The 24427-nt window shown below is 32.7% G+C and overlaps 1 protein-coding gene across 1 annotated transcript; it reads right to left on the bottom strand.

Moving 5' to 3' along the window:
• Positions 1-1769: 1769 nt before the first annotated feature.
• LOC140448903 (uncharacterized) lies at positions 1770-19966 on the bottom strand. Its single transcript, XM_072542030.1, has 2 exons — positions 18702-19966; positions 1770-1887 (listed from the first exon to the last, which is right to left on the bottom strand). Exons 1-2 carry the CDS (start codon positions 19964-19966, stop codon positions 1770-1772), a joined length of 1383 nt encoding a protein of 460 aa, XP_072398131.1.
• Between the last annotated feature and the right edge of the window lie 4461 nt (positions 19967-24427).

Below are 24427 nucleotides of genomic sequence, written 5' to 3'. Positions count from 1 at the left end.
GTCCAATATGTCTCTAGCATTAACAGCTCCACTCCTGTAAGAGAAGTATAAAAGAAAATACGTAAAATTTCTGGTATAAAGGAGTCATCCCCAATATCTAGTCTCAAAATAGGTAGTCAAATTGTCACCTCTCCTCTTGAAATTGTTAATACATTAGCTAAAAACTACAGAGAAATGTCTTCCAATGAAAATTTTGACCCTGTATTTCCCACCACTCGAAGAGTGGTGGGTTTCTCGGTCAAAAGGTGGAGAAAAAAGACAAAGAAGTTGGCTACTTCATCTATTTATTGAAGACGTTTCGCTCTCTAATCAGGAATCATCATCATTTCATCTAAAAAGCACAATATGAAAAATCAAACATCCATAGACAAGTCAATACAAATATATTGACATGTAGCAGTCAATGGTGTAAAATGTAAAGAAGCTTAAGATAATAGACATCAATAATTAGATGTATAAACAATAAATTGAAACTAGATACAGTTTACAGTTTGGTTCAAACATAGCACAGCAAAAGACCATGTGGTTATTGTACATGTAATTTAAAAAAGTATGTAAATTGTATGGTAAATTACATGAACCATAACCACATGGTCTTTTGCTGTGCTACATTTGAATCAAATTGTAAACTGTATCTAGTTTCAATTTATTGTTTATACAACTAATTATTGATGTCTATTATCTTAAGCTTCTTTACATTTTACACCATTGACTGCTACATGTCAATATATTTGTATTGACTTGTCTATGGATGTTTGATTTTTCATATTGTGCTTTTTAGATGAAATGATGATGATTCCTGATTAGAGAGCGAAACGTCTTCAATAAATAGATGAAGTAGCCAACTTCTTTGTCTTTTTTCTCCACCTTTTGACCGAGAAACCCACCACTCTTCGAGTGATCCTTATTTATATTGGATTAACGGTCGTACTTCTTTTTTCGATATATATATATATATATATATATATATATATATATATATATATATATATATATATATATGTTAGTTTTGATATATCCGCGGGAGCTGTATGTTATATCAATGGTATTCCGGATTTGACTCCGCGTTAAATGTGTCAATGACATTTAACGCGGAATCAAACCCAGAATACCATTGATATAATATATATATATATATATATATATATATATATATATATATATATATATATATATATATTCAGGGATCCCTTGCTCAACCGTTTCCATTTCTGTTGTCCCATGCTCCATTGATTAGGCCTCTCTTACTCATGGCGTCGTCTACTTCGTTCCTCCTGGATCTTCGAGGTCGTCGTGTTTTCCTCCTTCCTATGGGGCTCCATTCGGTTATTCTCTTTATCCATCTGCTGTCGCTAGTTCTCCTTACATGTCCATACCACTTTAGTCTTTTTCGTTCTATATATGTTAGTATGTCTGTTTCTATTGAACTTCTTTGCTTTATTTCGTCATTACTTCTCCTATCCATTCGTGTTACTCTACAGCATCTTCGCAGGCATTCCATCTCTGTTGCTACTATCTTACTCTTGTTTATAATCCAATTTTTAGCCCCATGTGTCATAATACTTCGCACTAATGTTTTATAAATCCGTGTTTTTGTCTTCTTATTTAGGTGTCTATCCCACCATACTGAGTTAAGTTGTCGGATTTCTGTTTTTGTTTGTCCCAATATTCTTTGAATTTCGCAAGTATTTGAATTTATCCTTTTCTTTGATTGTTACGTTTTCGTCAATCTGCAAATCTTCTATGTCTTCTTCACTTGTAGATAGGTACTATGTTTTCGCGAGGTTGATATCTAGCGGCCAGCCTTGGTATTGTAGCTTCTTCATTATGTAACTGAGGTCTTCTTGGTCTTGTGCAATCACTACTTGATGCACTTGTGCGATCACTCTGCAAAGCTTAACGTATGTAGTTATTCGTTTCGTACCAGTACTCCCATGCCTTCGCATTTTCTTTTCCATGTAGTCAAAGCTTTCTCTAAGTATATTTTGAATAGAGTTGGAGATTTGGAACAACATTGTAGGACCCCCGTTGGTGTGGTGAAGTCTCCTATGATTCTTGTTCCCATGGGTGAAAGCAAGCCAATATATTTGCCAATTTGTCAAAGAAAAACTAAAGATTTTAACAAGGACACAAGCTGAGACATCTCGAAGATCTCAAGGTTAACAATAATGAAAAAATTGCGGTATGCCAAGGATTTTTTTTAATGACTTTGGATATTACCGAAACTTTTGAACAGAATATTTTAAAACAAGATCGGAACATATGTAACATTGTTCCCGCAGGTTTTAGAAGAAAGACCGATCCTGGATTAAAGCGCCCAAAAAATAATAAAAACTTCATAAGAGATCATAAAGTCAGTTCCTATAGTGATTTCACACTACTACAGGAAAGACAGTATATTTAAATCCTGAGCTAAATATTTCAATAATGTGTCACTTGTACATAGATAACTCCCTCGAAAATGGCATAAAGCCTGAACAAAATTATATAGGCAAACATTTAATGATGGGTTTTATTTATAATTTCACGTACTTCGTCACGATATGTGACACTTGCTTTAAGTACAAATCTGGATCATCTGCGGAAAAGCTCAAAATGCAGGAGAGTTATGAAAAGTACAGTAAAAAGAATTCCTTCTTCTAACAAATTTCATGATGACGCAAAGCACCCAAAAATTTTTGCTTAAACTGGCATATCAACAGACACGAGGCATGTTGCCTATAGCTACAGAAAAATTAAATGACCTGCTAGACCTTTATGGCAGTAGGATAACACCCAATTTATCGCCCATTTAACCGGTCGTTAATAGCCTGTTCACAATCACCAAACGAGTGTGTTTGTGATGAGGATACGAAAATTGAATTATAAATTTGTGTATTATTGGTTTTCTACTTTAATTATTATAATATTTTAATGCTGTTTTGCAGATTAAACGTAAATAATTAAAAAATAATATTTTTTTTTATTCCTAGTATATCCGGAGTCCTAAACGCAAGGACTATAAAATAATTAATTTTTAGGAACACAGACACGTAAGAGCATTTTAATTAATTAAATTAATTATTTCTTGAATTCCTGTAGTTATAAATGATAGGTAGTTTCAGAAATTAAAATACTAGTGTACAAATAATTTAAGATGATCAATAATGTTGCATAAATATAACTAAAATGAAAGAAAATATAAAGAAATGTGGTTTCAAATACTTCACGCGCAATTTACTCGTTATCTGAAAAATTACTAAAGAAGTTACGTTTGAGGTGTAACTCTAAGCTCCGATATTACACTGTGGAGTACGTGCTGCTGACATTCCTATGATGGTAACATAGCTCGCAACGCGACACAATTATCCAGGGTCCAAAAATAGGACTCATATCCTTCTGTATAAAGTTTCCTGGCACTCTGCGACAAGCCATAGAATATGTCACCCATGCCAATGATTAACAGTCAACCATTAGATTCTGTGTTCTCATATACCGACCTTGGTGTTATAACCTACCTAACTTGGTCCGACCATATTACTTCTATCTGTAAACGTGCGAATTGCAGACTAAATTTTATTCGGAGGTGTTAAGATTCTATAACTAATTATTTCTGAAAGAATATGGACGTTTTATTGCCACAGTGGCTTCTTCATTAACCAATCCATCAGCGCTAGGTCCTAGAAGTCCTAGAAGTCCTGAATTTGAAAGCCATACTCCAGTTAGTCAAATATTCAAATTGTAGGCCGGCTTCAAACATCCTTGAGTTCTGTCCCATTGGATGGCTTTGACACCATCCAAATTGTATTCACGTGAAAAAGATAATAAATATATAATAAATATTTGTATTTAAAAATAAACAAAAGCAAGAAAACTCTCAAGGTAAAGCAAACATTTTTTATATAATTATGACACACCAAACAGTGTTTTAACAAACTCGATGGAAATTTGGTTTTCAAGCAAGCTGAAATAATCGCACCAAATTTGCTAGATCTCATTCGAAATTTTCTTGCTAGATGCCATTTTTCGTTTGACACTAGTAGTGGCGGCAGCGATGTCCTTTATTCATAGATCATCAATAACACTTTTTCTTCTTCTTCTAATGGCGCTACAACCCTTTGTGAGTCTTGGCCTGCTTAACAATGTTCTTCCATTCTGCCCTGTCGGATACTTTCCTTCGCCACTGCCTGATGTTCATGGTTTTAAGATCCCTCTCTACGTCGTCTATCCATCTTTTACGGGGCCTTCCTCTTGTTCTGTTTCCTTGGGGCTTCCATCTCTGGACTACTTTTACAGCTCGATTATCTGGCATTCTTTCTAGGTGACCAAGCCAGTTTAGTCTTTGTGATTTTACAAATCTGACAATATCTGCGCTCTGCATTAGTTCATCCAGCTCGTGGTTCATTTTAATTCTCCACGAACTATCGCTGCATTGGGTTGGTCCAAATATCTTCCTTAGTATTTTGCGCTCAAATATTCTCAGTATCATCAATAACACACTTTTGTTTAAAGATTGTCACTGTATCTGTGGCCAATTATGTCTTCGATTACAGGGAAATTATATTCTGGAGAATCTACATTCCTTTAACTAATAATTATCTAAATGAAAAGTCTTATTTTATTACACAAAACACGAAAACACTAAATAAAAAATTCATCATCATTGGATCTACAACCCATAGTGGGTCTTGGTCTGTTCTCAGATCAGCTTCCATTCCTTCCTCTCCTTCGCCTTGGTTTTCCAATTTCAAACTTTTAACAATCGACAGTCGTCTTCCACTTGTTCCTTAAATCGTGATCTGGGCCTGCCTCTTCTTCTCACTCCATCCGGTCGTTGGTTATAAACTCGTAACTCATTAATGTTATCTGTATAAAGAAAAAACACTTACTGTTTTAACATGGTGTATGACTTGTAGCAAGCGGAGTAGAATAGTGGCTAAATCCCTTGATGAGTAAAAAACTGACGACGGTGACGAGGAGCAAAAGGGGTTCAACCAGTATTCTACTTCGCTTGCAACAATTAATACACCATATTCAAACGGTAAGTGTTTTTTCTTTGTACAGATAACATTAATGACTTACGCCAGTATTTTCGTGATATTTAACTTAATTGCTAATGTATTTACGATCAAAATATTGCTTTTTTTGTTATTATTCTAATCATTAAACCAGCGACCTCAATAAGTTTTACACAAAACATTTGGTCACTCCGGGCCACATATCAATAAATTAATATAACTTTGCTTCATTTAATTTTATTTTGTATTATTTATTAAGTTTGTTCTATTTTAATTTATTATCTGAAAAAAGGTTCTTTGAATTTTTTGAATTATTTTAACTTAATTTACATAATTAAATTTGGTCATATTTACATAAAAATTTTTTAATTTATTTCTACTTATATAATTTATAATATAAGTATGTACTTTTATATCACACATTTTGATTAATATCATATATTGATTATACATAAAATATATCACCTTTATCATTTATTAACATTGTGTTACATTTTTGTGTTAATTGATTTTTGTGAATTACTTTTATTTAACTTTTATCGTACTTTCCAACTCATTCTTTAGATACCTGTTGTGTGACAATTTAACCGCATTTCTTTTGTTACTATACTATCTGTTACTTATCTTGGGTATCGATATTTTTACTTGTTTGCGATTGATTTTGTTTAAAACCAAATAGCGCACTCGCTTCTTTAAATCTAAATAATTTCTTTGTCTTGAATTGTTAATTTCTGTTTGCATTGTCTTCGTTTTGAAACAGAGCATAGTGTCATAGTTCGGTAAAATAACAAGTTTTTATTCTGGTCTTTTTTTGTTAAGTTGAAGTTTAAATTAATTATTATATCATAGATTAAATTTATAATATTATATGTCTTACCTGGGTGCTTGCCACTGGGTGGCTTCCGACTATGTTATTGTACATAAATTATACATATTGCTTATTGTTTGTAATAAGAGAGATTTCAGTAAACATTGGACGTTAAAAAACAAAATGTATCGCATACATCTCACAACCTCGTTTCAATTTAATTCATTGACTTTTGCTACTCACTCTCGATCATTTCCTTATCATTTCAATATTTCAGTAAAATATCCGTTACCTCTAGTTTTGTTAGTACCATAAAGCAGCCTAAGGTTACTAGTCAAGGTGTTAAATGTGTTTTGTGTTCTGGTCTTCACCCTTTGTATAAATATTCGTATGTTTAATGCTAGACTTAGGCAAATATGCAAATTGCATATTTTGCATATAATGCATAATTAAAAAATGCAAAATTGTTAAATTTTGCATATTTTTATAAAAGTGAGCATAAAGTGCATATAATTTGAAAATTTGGTGTTAACTATATATTTTTATATTCAAACTTAGAGATAGCATGAAAATGCCAATATTTAATTTGGTTTTATAATCACTTGGTATTCAAATTCTTGGTATAGTAACTAATAAAAGACAACGGCTTATTGTTTTGCCACGTGTTGTCTTGGAATTAAGGGTTTGTGTTTGCCAGTTTATGTTTCTAGGTAAAAATTTTTATTTTGACGGTCAGTTTCACTTGGTTTCACTTTTGTTGTAAAATTGGAGGCGTAAACAAAGTGTATTTCTAATTGTGAATAATGATTGTGCTTTGAAAATGCCGAAAATAAGCAATGTTTCAGCTTGGATAAAACCTTACAAAGAGCTATCTCTGGATATGGATAAAATTTATTGCTCATGTTGTGGCAAAACCGTAATTTTTATTTTATTTTAAAAATTTACACATTGGTACAAACAAAAATTTTTAAATTGGAGATCATGTTTAAGAAAAGTACCGACACAAGGCTATTTCGCAATAAATCGATGTATTTTTTTCTTTTTTCAGGCATTTTTTAAACTCCTTGCGATAAAAAATAGGATACCTATTTAAAATTTAAATCATTCAATAGTCTACTAAAAGGTTGCTAACATTTTTTTCCAACAATAGCATAGTTTGCTTTAATTTTTCTAAAAACAAAAACATATCATATATTGGACTTAATTAACTAAGTGCTTTTAATTTATGCTCAGTATTTTTTCTTTAAATGTAAACGTAAAAGACCAAGAGCCTCTTGTAAATATTTGGGGGTTCTTTCTTCTTGCGCATTCATTTCTTGACATTTTCAAGATTACTACTTACCGATTTTTATTTGATTTAATTTAAATATTTTAATTGTTATGCAAAAACGGTTTATTTTTGCAATCTTTGATTTTAAAAATGGGTACAACACTATAGAATATTTATATTCTTTATTAGATTTCATCTGAAAGAAAATTTCAAATAGATTAGTCAGAAATCATCATCATCAGTCAGATCAGTGAAAAAGTAAAAAACACATCCAGTAAAAAATATCAACCTTCAGTGTCCAAGTGCTTTCAGTCTAATTCCAAAAAAAAACCAAACAAGAAACTTTTAACGAAGACTTGTATCATGCATTAGTATCTTCTAATATACCGCTTTCAAAATTATCAAATGAAAACTTACGTTCTTTTTTAAAAAAATATTTCAAACAAAACATTCCCAGTGAATGAACTCTAAAGAGAAATAATGTCAATTTGTTATACTACTCAATTATTCACAATATAAATGCCAAAATAGGTAATAATTACTTTTACATATGTGTGGACGAGACCAGTGACTCAGGAAGATACATTGTACACTTATTGATTGGTGTACTTAGCGATGAAACCTTTCCAAAATCGTATTTAATTTCCTGTAAGCAACTGGAAAAAACCAACGCTCTAACAATATCACGGTTTCTACAAAAAGCATTAGCAAAATTTTTTCTTCCTGCTGCTGTGCCTAATGATAAATTATTGCTTATTTTATCTGATGCCGCACCATATATGGTAAAAGCAGGACAAAATTTAAAAATATTTTATCCAAACTTAATACACGTCACTTGTTTAGCGCATGGAATAAACAAAGTTGCGGAGGAAAAAACAAAAAAATTTCCACTAGTTAACAGTTTAATAGCGAGCGTCAAAAAGGTATTCATGAAATCACCTGTAAGAATACCATGTTACAGAGATATGGTTCCTGCTGTTTCACTACCACCGCAACCCATTTTAACACATTGGAGAGCATGGTTGGAAGCAGCTAATTTCTATGCTGATCATTTTGTTGATTTAAAAAAATAATTAACCTTTTAACGGATGATAGTTTCTAATCTTTATTGGAAGCTAAGCAAGCCTTCAAAAATAACATCCTCCAACAGCAACTGTCATTGATAAAATAAAATTATAGTTTTGTGCAGAAAACTATAACTCAATTAGAATCCTCCAAATTATCATTGTTAGCAAGTACAGTTTTATTAAAAGAATTTGAGTTATGGTGTCAAAACGTTAAAGGTACTATTGGAAAGGAAATTTTTCAAAAATTTAAAGTAACCATGGAAAAAAATAAGTGGTTACCAGGTTCTTTCTGAAGTGGTTCAAATACTAGCTGGGACATTTTCCGAACCCCTTAATTTAGAACTATTTATTATAGTAAATTGTAAATTGTAAATATTTCTTATTACATGCATTGTTTCTAGATAAATATACATATTTTGCATAAAATACTGCATATTTTTGCATAAAATACTGTATATTTATGCGCATATTTCATACATTTTTATTTGCATATTTGCCTAAGTCTATTTATGACTAAACGGCCTCAAGAACTTTCTCGTTGATTAAACAACATAATTCTTGTGTATACTGTTTGATTTCATCTCATTTCGTCGCTCCAATTCTTTGCACAAATGTAGGGTTCGCAAATCACGGCATCTCATTTTTCTTCATTTGTTAACCAACCGTCAAATTAATCTTGCTCCTTTACACAACCACTTTTTCAAATACCAACATTTCTAATTTTGCTACAAAATCGTTTTGTATACTAGAGAATCGTTTTAGGAAAATTCCGAATCTCAAAGAGACATATGTTGAATTCATGGAGGATTTTATTACTTCCTAACATATGATTTCGGTTCCTGAATCCGATTTTAAATCGACTATTTCTTATTACTCTCACGCAGTTTTAAAAAACAAATTTTTATTTCGTTTCTTGTCTTCAAAATTCGTACTAGCTTCGACGTCAGTCTATATGCCGTTCGAGGTGTGTCGCTAATCGACTCTGTTTATACTAGTCCTAAAAGAGCATCTCGTTATTTATTTAATTTTCGATATTTCCGTTGTTGTTTTATTGCGATATAGGGCAAACGTATCTACAAAGAAATTTTTGAACTATAAAGGAGTTCTCTAAAGATTGGATTTTTCCAGACCTCTTTAAGAAATATTTCTACGTGCCATTACTTACGAGACTTCTTCGTTTTCTTTTACTTAAAACCTCTACAAGAATAAGCCAATTTGACAGAATCACGCTTGAAGTGATTCTCTTTTATCTACTTGCTTTCTGTCAGTGAGCACTAATTTAGCTTTTAAAACTCGATGGTTTTTCACTAGGCAAATGCGCCAGCAACCATCCTAGTTTATTTCAAGGCTTTGGCTCAGACATTTTGACATCTTTTGTTTGACAAATGGAAACCTTCCATTATTACGGTGCTAGGCCTAAAATGGGATCCTAGGACCGACTTCTTTTTTTATTCTTTTCGTCCTTTTGACAAGGCGGGCTATTCGTTTTATTTTTTCATGTATTGTCACTAACCAAACGTCTTTCACAACCGTTGTGGTACTTCAATGTATCTTGGGATGATGAAACATCTGAACAGATACAACAGACCTCTGTACTTGTATGTGTTACATTTCTAGTGTCATCTCTACACAAGACCATCTATTGCAAGATCGAAGCTCTTAAAAGCCAAACTGCTGAGACACTTTTATTAATGACTCTTGTCCAATTTTTATGCTCGCTCCGATTGGACAAGGTTGGAGCTTTTGGCTGCCGTATTGTTGGCTGATCCCTGTCGCATCTGTCAAAGAGTTTTCTCTTCGATCTTTATGTTTGATCTGATTCGGCGATTGCGCTCACTCGAGCTAATTTTTTTACCCATAAATTACCAATCATATTAAACACTTGCAAGAACTGATACTACGCTCTACACGGCATTATGTGCCCACTAACCAAAACCCCTCTGTTTGTGCTAGTCGTGTTTTATCACCAGCACAATTAATACAATTTTCACCAAACTGGCATTTTCTTACCGTAGAACTCGTCGAAATATCGATACTCCCCGGCTGTTGTCGAAGACTTTCTTTTGAAATGCGACGCCACGCCGAGATTTCGACGCTGTTCTTCTTGTCTTTCGCGCTTTAAGGGATTCCTATAGGAAAAGAGGCCAACGGTATTCTGTTTGACACAGTTTTTCTAGTTGAGAAGGTCGAAAAATTTTACTGATTCGACGCTTTTGGTCGAACATTTGGTCCTATGTTTTTTGTTAAACTTACTGAGTATGCTGGATAAATGATTAGAATAATATCCAAAAAAATGCAATATTTTGATTGTGAAAAAATTAGCAATTAATTGAAATGTCACAAAAATATCTGGTATAACTAATTAATGTTATCTGTACAAAGAAAGGACACTTACCGTTTTATTACGGTGTATTAAATGCAGCTAGCGGAGTAAAATACTGACTGATCCCCTTGGTGAGAAGAAAACAGACGCTGGCGCCGCGGCGAAAAAGGACGGTACGCGTCTCCAATAAACCGGAGTTGCTTACACTGTCTCGTTCCGATCTCTTTGTTAGCATTTGTAGGGATAAAAATCCGTACCTAAAAATTCAAAGGAGTGGCCACAGGAAGCAAACCCTTATAAATCAGAGTTTTAAAACGGTCGCCCATCCTTGATGCCAAATAGCGTATACAATTGTGCAGAAATTTGATATTCTAACAAGTGCATTTTTTTTTAATTTAAAAACAGATTACCATGTGGTAGCCAGTTTGACAATAAGAATTTACTGAGTAGAAGAAAAATATTAAACTGTAATCTTTTCAAGTAAATAGTTACATAATTAGAATATATCATTAAACAAAATCATATATTATAATACAGTAGTGAAAATATTGAATGTGAAATATGTAAATAAATACTAAATACTTTCTCAAACAATACCACTTAATTTTAAACGTTTGCAATTTTCCGTGAGTTTGGCTTTTGCAATGACAATAAACAAATCAAAAGCCAATCGTTGGAAGTTTGCGGAATTAATGTAGAATTTACATGTTTCGCGCATGGGCAATTACCTATTCGCACGTCGGAAAGCCGTCATCCTTCTATATTTATGCAACGCAAAAAAAGAAAATATTGTTCATCAGAAAGCATTAAACTAATTTAACTTTTTATCATATATAATATAATGTGTATGAGTATTTTTTTCTTTTAATTTTTTAGACACTTTTTTTAGAGTTAAAACTGAATAAACAAAAAACGCTTAACAATGTTTAGTTATAATATCTTTAATGAAAAATACACATATATTGGAAGAAATTAGTTAATAAATTCTAAATACTAACACTTAAATTCTAGTTAATAGTGGGACTTAATTATTGTTAATGTAACACTTGGTATTTCTATTTCCATTCGTATTTGCATTCTTTTAATTAATGACAGAAAAATTCCTCGGCGACGCGTTAGGAATGTTATACGTGAGCATGAATATGTTATCTTATACAGTGTAGCGGTAGATAATATAATCATATTATGTTATTTAATACATGATGCTGACTATCACGAATTTTTGACGGGTAATTTTAATTGTATAATAAAGAAGAAATTATTTTAATTTTTTGTTCTTGCTATAAAGAAATCATCAAAACTATTCTGTACCACCTTTAAATCTTGTACAAAACTTTTCGATATGGTGTCTACTGCCTGGAGCACGTATGATTTATCACATCCTTAACGTCTTTTCTACTAGCGCGTCCTTGTTTCTACTTATGTACCATTGTTTCATTTAAAAGTTATACAGAAAAATTTGAATTAAGCGACCCGCCTGCCTGCTTAATTGTGGTTGATAGAAACACCTTATTTACGGAAAAATACAAAGAAATAGTAAAATTCCAGATCGTCATTAATTTGTATGTAGATTAGGTCTGCTGAATAGTAATAGTCTGCTAATAAGTAGAAGTAAAAAGCAAAAGTAAAAATTTCAATTAAAGACATTAATGAATAAATCGCTCTATATTATTAATAAAATAGATATTGAAATTATCAAATACATTCATTGTATTGTTTTTTCTTCCTATAATACTTTAGGTCTATTTTTATTAAAAAGTCAGGAGATTATTAGGTTAAATTTTTATCATAAATATGCATTTTCTGTACAAATTATTATAAAATATTATTAAATATAATTATTTAAATATCGGTAATATAATTGTGAATATCACAAATAAATAAATTAAAAAGATACTTTTTTACAATTTTTATATGCTCTTATTGAATCAGGTATAAAAGATCATTTTTATATTTATACCAAGCTTTAAAAAACAGTAGAGTGTCTAAAAGTTCTAATGATTAAAAAAGTATTATACCATGTAGTTTGTTTTAATACTAAAAGTATTAAATTTTATTAAAAGTTTTCACATAGGATTTTATTAAGCTGTTGCTACTATAAAACTACAATTATTCTGTAAAACATGTTTTCGCTCAACTTATATAGAGCAATATTTATGTGTTAGATGTGAATCAAAGATTGGAGCTTGGAGCTCCATAATCTTCAAAACTATTTTAAACATTTTTTTCTAGTTAAACTTATTGCTAATACTTCTGAAAAGCTTTGTTGTCTTATTTTGTAACAGTATAACTGACCCATATGTGAATTAGCACTCGGTATCATTTTAGGTTTATCAAAACACTAAAAGTTTACAAGTTAAAAATTCTATCACTTTCTTACAAATGTTTTTATCTTTTCTCCGTTATATTTTAAATCAGGAATACTAAAAACTAACTTTATCGTCACCAGTTTCCATATTGTGCTATGCAAATGAGAAAACGAAAATTTTAACAATTTTATTTTTTCTTGTTTGCTAATAGGTTATATTTCGACAGTGGTTTCTCATTCACAACATAACGAGGATGAGGTGACGTCATTCTAGAAAGATCTATTGTAAATAATTCACTTGGTTTAAAAAGTTTCCATGCTCCTGGGTGCGCAAAAAGGAGGCAGGACGTGGAAAAGCCAAAATACACTTCGCGAGTCCCGGGAGAGGAGGCAAGTCCTCCCCAACACGGCGCGACCCAATGGCTCCTGGAGAATCTCCATAAGGCGCTGAGACGTCGCGGACTAGGCCCCTTATGGTATGTAAGGGTCGCGCGACTGACCAGGGCATCACGAATATCACGAAATCGATAAGGATTGGAAACCCCTTCCAAAAAAGTACTCGTGGACCAAAAGGACATACTTACCCAATTCCCCACGTCTGCACAAACCCACATTGTCTAAAACCTACTCATAAACATATTTCAATGCGTAGTCGACATGTTTACCTAATACCCCTTTTCCTTCTTTTCCGCTAAAAAATTACGCTTATCCCGTGCCGTACGAGGGGCAGCTACTGCGCGACAGCTCCAATCAGGCTAGTGTTACTTACATACTCTGCTACTGCGACCGGTGGCACCCATGATAAAGTCTAGAGGAGTAAACCTCGAAAACAAATCCCCACTTTCACAGTAGAAGGCATCATGCCAATGATATTCGAGGTACGAGTGTATGGTAGAGCACGATAAACAATACCTCTAGGATACTTGGCGAATTCCCGGAGCCAGAAAGCTTTGGCGTGGTAAGGGCGTACTGCCGCGTTCGACTATTGACTCGTGGGAATTATGTGGATTCTACAAAAAAACAAAACCAAGATATCCATCAACAACACAGAAAAGAGACAGAAGGCAATTATCAAATTAAAAAAGAGAAAAAAGAGATCATAGAAGAACAGTTGCTAGACAACTTAATAGATAGAAACAGGGAAGAAAAGAAAAGGAAAAATTTTAAGATGGAACTCTTAGAGAGACAAATAAATCAACGAAGAATAAATAGATCAACGCAGATTATAAGTAGGGGAGGGATAATAGTAGGGGATCAAGTTATGGATAATTCTGTGGAGGAAATCGAGGAACAACAATATAGCGAGAGAATATAAATCACTGATGCTCGTATTGAGATAACGTGGGAAGACAACATAAACTTGCCTTAATCCTACTAAGCGTGGAAGATAGACAGGACGGTAAAAGGAAGAATAAAAAAATAGCTCTAAAGCGAATACAAAAAAAAAGAAAAACGCTAAAACAGTATTAAACACAAAGGAGAAACCTCCAAGGAAGGAATAAACAGGAAACTCATTGAACTAATAAACATCCTCGAAGCGAAAGGAGAAGTAGAGACGGACGTAAAAAATTGATAGGGGCAATCAAATCCCTAAACAACAAATCAAAAAGAGCAAAACAAAATGAAAGAAATAAAATTTGACAAGTGTAAGGCAATAATAAAACAAGAAAGACAAAAAAAAAGAAAACACAACGAATAAAAAATGTAATCAACAAGGAAAGAAATATAGATACATATAGAACAAATTTTAATGAAAAATGGGAAGAGAAGGTCTACCAAAAAACCACGTGAGAACATGCGGACCTCCAGGATACAGTAAAATAGTTAGACTGCCTTAATATAACAAAAAATGAGAATAAGAAAGGGGAATTAAAAAACATTATAAAAAAGTAAAGGAAGAATTAGCTGAGATAATAGACTGCTGCGAAGAGAAGAAAATGTACTTCTTAGAAAATAGATTTAGAACGTCCAGAATTGAGAAGACCTGATATGCACTCGCAGTTAAACTAGGAAGAGAAAACAAAGAGGATGACATGAAGGAGTGCAATTTGTACAATAATAGAAAACTTTAAACAATTGGGAGTAAGGAACTAAGAGTAGTCTTGGAAAATAACAGATGCGGAAAGCACTGGAAGGAGCAAAGAGACAAGGGTAACAAGGAAAGCAGAAGAGAACCTCCTTATAAGACCAGGGGATGATTATAGAATTAAAGGTAGACCAGTTAAAAAAACAAATGGGGGGACATACAAGTCAAACAAAAAAGCAAAAGCGGCAGAGAAGCTTAAGCAAGAGCTCAGCAATAAAGTCGGTGGCATCTCATGGCCTTGAGGAGAAAAGAACCTCCTCACGATCACGAATCTCGGTCCGTCGATCAACAAATCGATTCTACAGGGAGCCATCCATAAATGGACTGGTATCCCTAAAAATGACATTAAGATAAAGGCTGAATAGGTGTAACAATAGTGAGGGTAGCCAGAGGGCAGTCAGAGCAGAGTAGATGCAACGGTTTAGAACGATTAAAATAGGGTGGGTCGGGTGCCTCATTATTAATTACTAAATAATAACAAACCAATATTCGTAACAGAGGCTAGCCAAACACACATCGACGCAACTCTTGCGAGTAAAGGGCTATCCAAACGTATAAAAAACAGAAATGTCCTTGACGAACCGCTATTTACCTACTACCGTTATAGAACTTACGAGGTAAAAATTAAAGGGAAATCGTAAGACTGCCGATACGAAAACGAGAAAAAATATTTGACAAGAACGGTGTACCTATCGAGGGTCAGAAAGATAAATAAATAAGAGATTTCTGACCTTGGTTAACTCTGAAAGGTACTTAAGAACTCCGTTGAGTTGGCTACCGCGAAGAGAAAAAACAAGGAAAGAACCCTCTACTGGTGGACGGATAAGATAGCAGATCTACAGGAGGAGTGCCTCCGAGCTCGTGAAAATTATACAACAAGCAACAAAAAATAAATTACATATCAAAATAAAGAAAGAAAAAAAGATTAAAAAAAAAGAAAAGGCTGGTCTGTGTCGTCTTAACTGATATGAACCACGTGTTAAAAACCGAGCAGAGAGACATGTAGCTCCTCAAGTATTAAATTTATCCATTGTCATTGACCTAGAGTCAACATATAATTTAATTTTGGAAAGATGTAAACCCATATATGGATGTCATAGCCACAAATTCATTGTTAGCTTCAAGTACATGAGGCACTGAAGATGATCTGATTAGATCGAAAACGTGAATATAATGGTGAAGTGTTTTAACTTCTGTATGTTTTTTTAAACGATGGTATACAGCCAACTACTGCGATTTTCCCATTATTTTAAAAAAAAAAGGAAAGTCGACAGAAATTAGTAAACGCGCTAGAGAATCAATCAATCACTCAAAATGATTGCCTTGTATAGACTTAATGAAGACCAGCGGCGCGAATTAACAAAACTCCTCTTTCCTACCAAGGAAGAAAAAACCTTAAGAGTCTTCCCTACGGTAATGGAGGCGTTCTCGGAAGAAGAAATGAAGACCTCTTGCCAAAAAATTAATACGGGGAAAGCTACTGGCATGAGGCACTGAAGACGGCAACAACGAATAAACGAGGTTTAATCGAAACGTTGAATGATCTACTGTGAAACCAAGAGTTTTCCACAGAACTAAATTAAGCAAATCTGGTTTTATTTCTCAAGGTTGGGAAACCCACACTGCTACTTCACGCAAGCACGGATCTTTCCGATCATATACGTACGGTATAAAAAAATCCATGTATATCACGTGATATTCGTATGTCATAAAATTCGAAGTAATGCAAAAGACAATAAAAAACAAAAAAATATTTGACTTAATCATTGTCTTTGTCACTGAAATCATAAAACATAAAGAAGAGAAAAAGGAGACTGCAACAGAAATAATCTCTTTATACTTTTAATAATGTTGTGTCGTCCTGCGCCAGCAGGGAGTAGGAGCCAACATAACTCCCATCTCGATTGAGACAAATATTTTATAGCTAATTTTAGACCTTAATTCTAGGTCAAGGAGAAATAAAAAATGAAAAAACTATTTCAATCTTTTAATAGAAAACGTGTCGTGCAGTATTTCTGCACTTCTTCAGTTCTAATGATTGCAAAGTCTTATATAGATATAATACAATGTCAAATGCATATGTTGAACTGTTACACAATACATTTAATAAAAACAATAAAAGTTACAGTTAAAAAAACATTTAGAGTTTTTTAAAATTTATACAAACATTAAAAAGTCACAAAAATGTCACAATATGTTAACCAGAAGAGTATAATATAATACAATAATAATTCTATTCTATCGTTGATGTAAAATTATCGAAACATGAAGCCAGGAGAAAAAATAACTTGTTTTATTGAGCTTAGTGAAACAATTTGAACAAAAAAAAATTTTCATTTTTTATTTCTCCTTGACCGATATCCTCATTTTAGTAAGATTTTAATCTTACTCACATTGTGTATTTAAATTTAGACGGTCGTACTCCTTTCAATATATATATATATATATATATATATATATATATATATATATATATATATATATATATATATATATATATTTTTATATATTTATATATATATATATATATATATATATATATATATATATATATATGTATAAGAAATACTGGATACTAGTGACTGTCGATATAAACAAACAACACAGTTTATTAGGGTTGCAGTCATAAAATTGGCCAAAGTGAAAGGGTTAAGGGGGATTAACGTAAGGGGTTGGAGAAGGCAGACACTCGACAAGGAACAATAAAGGAATGTTTTAAGGCCGGTTAGGGAGCACGAAGGGCTGTAGCGTCTGTTCAATCACAAATAAGTCCCTTAATTTGTAATCTCACAATATTCTTAACTTCTTAACATTTTACAGTTAAGAATATCTCACAATATTCTTAACTTCTTAACATTTTACAGTTTCACCGTGAATAATTGTGACATTGTGAAACATATCGAGTAATATTTTAATAATAATTAGAGTCCATTCACCTGCAATAACTGCAGACTAAATAAATTGTCAAATAATATATTTTCCAACTGAACTTCCTAAGTGTTGCAATAACGGCCTAGATTAAATTGCATTGTAAGCTCATAGTTCAAAGTTTGTTAGTATTATAGAAGCATTAACCTCTGTGCTGAGGTATACATTATTTGTGAAATTATAAATTGGGGATTTGAGCTCATTCGAGCGCAGTCTATTATAGATAGTTACCTAACCAAAAACTAGAGTGTGATTATTAGTAGCTGTCAATAAAACTATAATTTTTACTCCACATTTCAACATTTTATTGTATTATCATCGTCGATCGAGAAGAATCGGAGAAAGTGGCATCAGAAAACAACTCGATCCTGATATTTACATCGGATCTGTTCACGCCAACTGATGATAATACTTAATCTTAACTACAACTTTCAACCTTCTAATTATCTTTAAACTCTTAGATTTTTAACCTTTCAGCAACTTTTAACACTTCTTTGGCCTTAATCTCTAATTTTAATTTTAACTTTCAAATGATTTTATTTATACTAATATATACCTATATTGTATTAATGTTTTATATATTAAGAATTATAAGAATTATAATATATATATATATACATATATATATATATATATATATATATATATATATATATATATATATATATATATATATATATATATATATATATATACATCCAAAGTTCCCAAAGTATCCCAAAGTTCCATCTGTTTTCTTTATTATTAAAACATCCAAAAACGGTAGCTGTTGGTCTTTCTCTAGTTCCATAGTAAACTGAATTTTGGGGTGGATGGTATTAATGTGATTTAGGAATGTATTTAGTTTTTCTTCCCCATGTGTCCAGATAATGAAGGTGTCGTCCACGTATCTCAACCATAGTTTCGGTTTATACTCTGCCGTTGTTATTGCTCGTATTTCTATTTCTTGCATAAACAGATTTGCTATCACCGGTGACAGTGGTGAACCCATGGGTGCTCCCTCGACTTGTTTGTACCTTTGGTCTTTGTATATGAAATATGTGTTGTTCAGGCAGTGTCTCGTTAGGTTTACTGTATCCGGTGGTATTGGGTATTTTTTTCCTATAATCTCTAACGATTCTTCTACTGGGACGTTAGTAAAAAGTGACACCACGTCAAAACTCACTAGCAAATGTCCCGGGTCAAGAGTCACGTCCTTTATACGCTCGATGAAGTGGCCTGCGTTCTTGACGTAAGAATCCGCTTCCTCTGCGTACGGTTGTAACTGATTGGCTAAGAACTTTGCGAGCGGCTGTGTGGGTGATCCGATTGAACTAACTATTGGTCGTAGTGGCATCCCAACTTTATGAACTTTTGGTAAACCGTAGAGCTTAGGGCACCTAGATGATTTTTCGCGTGGAATCAGCTTGGGCTGATCCTGTTTTTTTATGTTTGAAACTTTGATCTTGGCCTTCGTTGTTTTTTCTAGATACGTTGTTGGATCTGTGGCAATTTTTTCGTATGCTGTGTCGTTTAGAAGATCTGTTAATTTTTTGTCGTAGTCATCTATATTCATTACTACCGTGGCGTTACCTTTGTCCGCTGGAAGGACGATTATTTCTTTGTTTTTCTGCAAATCTCGCAACGCCTCTTTTTCCTCACGTGTTAAATTTCTTTTCGGTGGTTTGGCTGTCCGTAATATCTGCGATACGTCTTGGCGTATGATCTCAGCTGTTTCCGGAGGTATATTGGTAATGGAACTTTCTACTTCGCTGATAATGTTTTCAACAGGGATTCGTGCGGGTGCTACGGCGAAATTAAATCCTTTTGACAGAACACTCGTTGTGGCCTCATTTAATTCAAGATTCGAAAAATTGTAAACCAATTTGTGTGTTTCCGTCGGTGGTGTTTCCTTTTTTCTCGGTCTTTGTTCGGCTGTTAGACTATTGAACTTTTTCAGTTGTTTTATTTTTGTTAAGTCGGCGTTTGTCTCTGCTCGGAAGTTGGATAGTGTTTCCAGTGTATTCCATAGTATTGGATGTAAACTATTACTTAGAACTAGGTGTAGCTCTAGTAATTCTGAATTGACTTTGTCGATATCCCGCCTCGTGTCATGGATAGCTTCTCTAATAAGTGCAAAACTGGCCCTTCTTAAGATGTTTTTAGTTTTATAAGTCTTTTTATGAAACGTAAGCTTCATGCTTTTAGGAATTATGTCCTCGTCGCAGCAGCGTTCTAAAAAAGTGAGATTACACAAAAGTGTGCTTCGTTTGGATCGTAGTTTTTCGTATCGTCTGATGTCTGGTAGAAATTCCTTCCCGTAAAGGTTAATTATGTTTGTTTTGAGGTTTCCGCGGGAGCTATATGTGCTGTCACTATTTTTCCGGGTTTGACTCCGCGTTGTAAAATGCTGGTTTTCTTGAAAACCATTGTTTTGGCGACGTTTCGGCAAGGTCTCACTTGCCATTCTCAAGCCTGGTGGAACTACTTCTCGTCGTTACTCGATTAGTACTGGTCGACTGGGCATTTCGGCGCTCAAAACGAAAGTAAAGTAATATAAATTATAATAATTAAAATATTTAACTACATTAACCAAGTACGTATTTGTGAAATTTCTCGATGACTAAATTGATTGATATTTAAATAAATTTGAAGTTCCAAAACGTACCTGCTGTAAAATTTAAAAATCTACGACTAATCAAATTATTGGCAACATCGGAGGAGTTTAGTTGGGTACGCAAAGAAATGTATACGGATCCCAAAAGTGTTTTAACCTATTACAGAGTCCACTTAATCCGACGTGTTGGTCGGAGTTCACATAAAGCGCTACCCAGATAATAATATACACGGTGTATATTCGCCTGGAGTTAGTATAATACCGTTTTAGTACGGAGCTCTCATTAACCGCTAGATCTATATATATATATATATATATATATATATATATATATATATATATATATATATATATATATATATATATATATATATATATATATATATATATATATATATATATATATAGATCTAGCGGTTAATGAGAGCTCCGTACTAAAACGGTATTATACTAACTCCAGGCGAATATACACCGTGTATATTATTATCTGGGTAGCGCTTTATGTGAACTCCGACCAACACGTCGGATTAAGTGGACTCTGTAATAGGTTAAAACACTTTTGGGATCCGTATACATTTCTTTGCGTACCCAACTAAACTCCTCCGATGTTGCCAATAATTTGATTAGTCGTAGATTTTTAAATTTTACAGCAGGTACGTTTTGGAACTTCAAATTTATTTAAATATCAATCAATTTAGTCATCGAGAAATTTCACAAATACGTACTTGGTTAATGTAGTTAAATATTTTAATTATTATAATTTATATTACTTGCTTTAATTATAGATAAACTGAAATTAGTGTCTATTATAAACTTTGAATAGGCAAGTGTCCATTTTTATGTACTAGAATTTTTTTTAATACATTGGCACTGAAATATTTATTATATTATAAATGTACTTTCCGATGTTTCGATTGCTATAGTGTATGACTTACAATATTTGTTTCATCAAGCAGTAAAATTTAAATTATAATAATTTATAAATCAATCTTAAAATTATAATTTTTTACTGTCTAATTTAAATATTTCGATTTTTTAATGTAGGGAATTCAATATACTACTATACTTTAGATACACATAAACACATAGATATAATATTTCGTTGTCTTATGGTATAATTTTAGCCAACATATCTATTACAATTACATATAATATGTTCGGCCTTATCGTTTTAAATACTTTGTCGCTTGTGCAAGCTATCATTGTTTTCAATGTTAAATCATTGTTTTTTGTATCTTGCGTTGTCAGGCATATAATTTTTAATTTAGAAGTACATGTATGTATAATATTCTTTTTTCTGTCACTTGGTTTAAATATAGTACACTTACATTCTTCTTGCTTATTTATTTTTATTCGTAATACTTATAAAGTATGTAATAACGTACCCGTTGTTGCAAAAATCAACAACGGGTACGAAAGATATCAGGTATTAGGGGTAGTATTTGTCAATCGAAATGCCGCTTACGACATATTAAATTAAAGAAAATTTCTCCAAAACTTCTATGACGTCCCCTTAGATAAAAACATCACTTGTTTTATTCACAATCTAGATTGAATTGCTCTCTTCTGTTGATTCGCTTGTATTTGTTTTTCATTTTGTTTATTTTAAGTAAAACATTTTTCGTGTTCTCTTCACTTTGTTGAAGATGTCGCAGATGGGAGAGAGTTTCTTATGAGATCAATATCATTACCATATGCTAGGAGTGCTTGGTACTTTGGGCCATTAATGGATTGCATTTTAAATAGGCGATTTCTATTTTAGTAAGCTGTTCTTTAATTTTTTGAATATTTGAATTGAGAATCTGTTATTATTCGACTGTTTTATAACAGTGTGTCTTGTGTTATAGAATATAGTGCTGTTTATATAGTGCTGTTTAATAATAATAAAGTTCAAGCAACAATTCATATATGCAATAACTTGGTACTGATATCTCTGCTCCCCCATACCAGGTAGCAGTCCCGAAAACATTAAAACTGCTACACTCATGCTTCCTATTATCCAACGATTAGCCAGTCCAGGACTATACCCTTATTATGGTACTAATATTGCTGCTGTCCCTTATAAGTGAATAAAATATGCAAGGAAGGTTTTGGCAATTTAATAGGATTTTGTATGTTAGAATATTATTACTCCGAGAAAGTGAAAAATATCTATTTGTTATACGGATTTAATCTATAGATGAAATATTAGAATGCTATTAGCAGCAAATAATATGGCAGATAATATGCTGGAATTAGCAGTAGCATGTACTAACAGTGGCCATACCTAGTCCACTGTTAGTACATGCTTTTAGAAAAGAGAAAGCCAACTTATCCAATTTAAAAGCAGACAAAATCAATTCCAAATATGGATCGTAAGCCAATCCCTTATGTAAAGACTCTAAAGTAATAATTAGTGAAACTGTAAGCCAACAGCATAAAGTGCTGGTACCAGATATACAAGTAAAATATGAAATAAAACCAAAATATCGAGGAGAGTTACAAAAACAATTAATTGACGTTAACAAGCGACAAAGTAGTTCAATTTAGAACAGAAATAAAAAAAGAATGTGTTGGAATATGGAAAAAGGCCATAATGAAATTTGGAGAAATGTGTCAAAAATTATTAAAGAGGGTGTAACTAAAATACTTGAAAAAATCTCAGAAAATTGACTTAAAAATTGGTAAATATAGATAGTCAGACGATGTTTAAGACAATATAAAAGACAAGAGAAGATTATATAAGGAGGGACAAGAAAAAATATCAGAATAAGATTATCAAAAGTATCAAATAGATAAAGAGGAAGCAAATGTGCGGTAGCACAATCTAAGGTAGCAGCGCATGAAAAGCTGTACAATGAACTGAGTACTAAGAAAAAAACATATATACAAAATTGTTAAAAGTGGAGCAAAGAAAACCAAAGATTTTAATCAGATTAAATGTATATGAGATAAATACATTAAACTATTTATGCAAGGAAAGGATCTAAAAAATAGCTACAAGGAGTTCTTTAACGACCAATTAAACTAAGAGTTTGAGAAAGCATATATAGAGGCAACAGAGACAGTAATAGCAATGGTGCCGAAAATGACGACCGCAGAAGTAATTCAAGAGCTACATAAGATGAAAAAAGAAAAGGCATAGGTCCTGATGGCATCCCTGGATATATATGATCAGCATTAGGAAAATCAGGAACAAGTTGGCTAACAGGACTATTTAATAGAATTTTGAAAGTAAGGCGAATACCGGATGAATGGAGAAGTAGCATTTTAGTACCTGTATACAAAAACAAAGTAGATGTTAAACTCTGTACAAACTATAGAGCCCTAAAACTACTCTGTCACACCATGAAACTGTGGGATAGAATAATTGATAGTAGGATAGAGGAAGAAACAGAAATATTAGGAAATCAGTTTAAATTCATGCAAGGCATATCAACAACGGATGCAATTTTTATCATAAGGCACGTAATGGAAAACTAATGTTAGAACAAGTGAGGGTAAGACTGATAAATTTCATTTGAGAATAGTATTGCATCAGGGGTCAGTGCTAATCCCTTATCTCTTCTAATTAGTGTTGGAAAAATTAACGAAAACATGTTAAGGAGATATCCCTTGGTGCCTTATGTATGCTAACGATGTGGTGTTAGTAAGAGATAAGGAGAGATAATTGAATTAATGATTGAGACAATGGAGATGGGCGCTTGAGCAAAAAGGTCTAAAAATAAGGTAAACAAAAACAGAGTATCTAAAGTGTGCATTTAAAAATCAACATTAGATATTGATATTGGATACCCTATACTATTTAATCAACGGAAATACTAAGATCACACGGGGAGAATAATATGGGTTATTTCTAGTTTCGTCAAAATTTACGCTGAAATTACTAACAAGAGAGTGCTCTCACTTTCACATGTTGAAATTGATATATAGTACCAATAGATGCTAGTCATATACCATCAGCACTAATAAAATGGAAACTATCAAATTAATGTCAATTTCATTTAATCAAACGTACTAACCTTAAAAATGATCATTTAAGATAACACACCTCAAAAATATTGA

Source organism: Diabrotica undecimpunctata, chromosome 8 (assembly GCF_040954645.1).
Source record: "Diabrotica undecimpunctata isolate CICGRU chromosome 8, icDiaUnde3, whole genome shotgun sequence".
NCBI lineage: Eukaryota > Metazoa > Arthropoda > Insecta > Coleoptera > Chrysomelidae > Diabrotica > Diabrotica undecimpunctata.
This window is presented reverse-complemented; position numbering and strand designations above follow the sequence as displayed.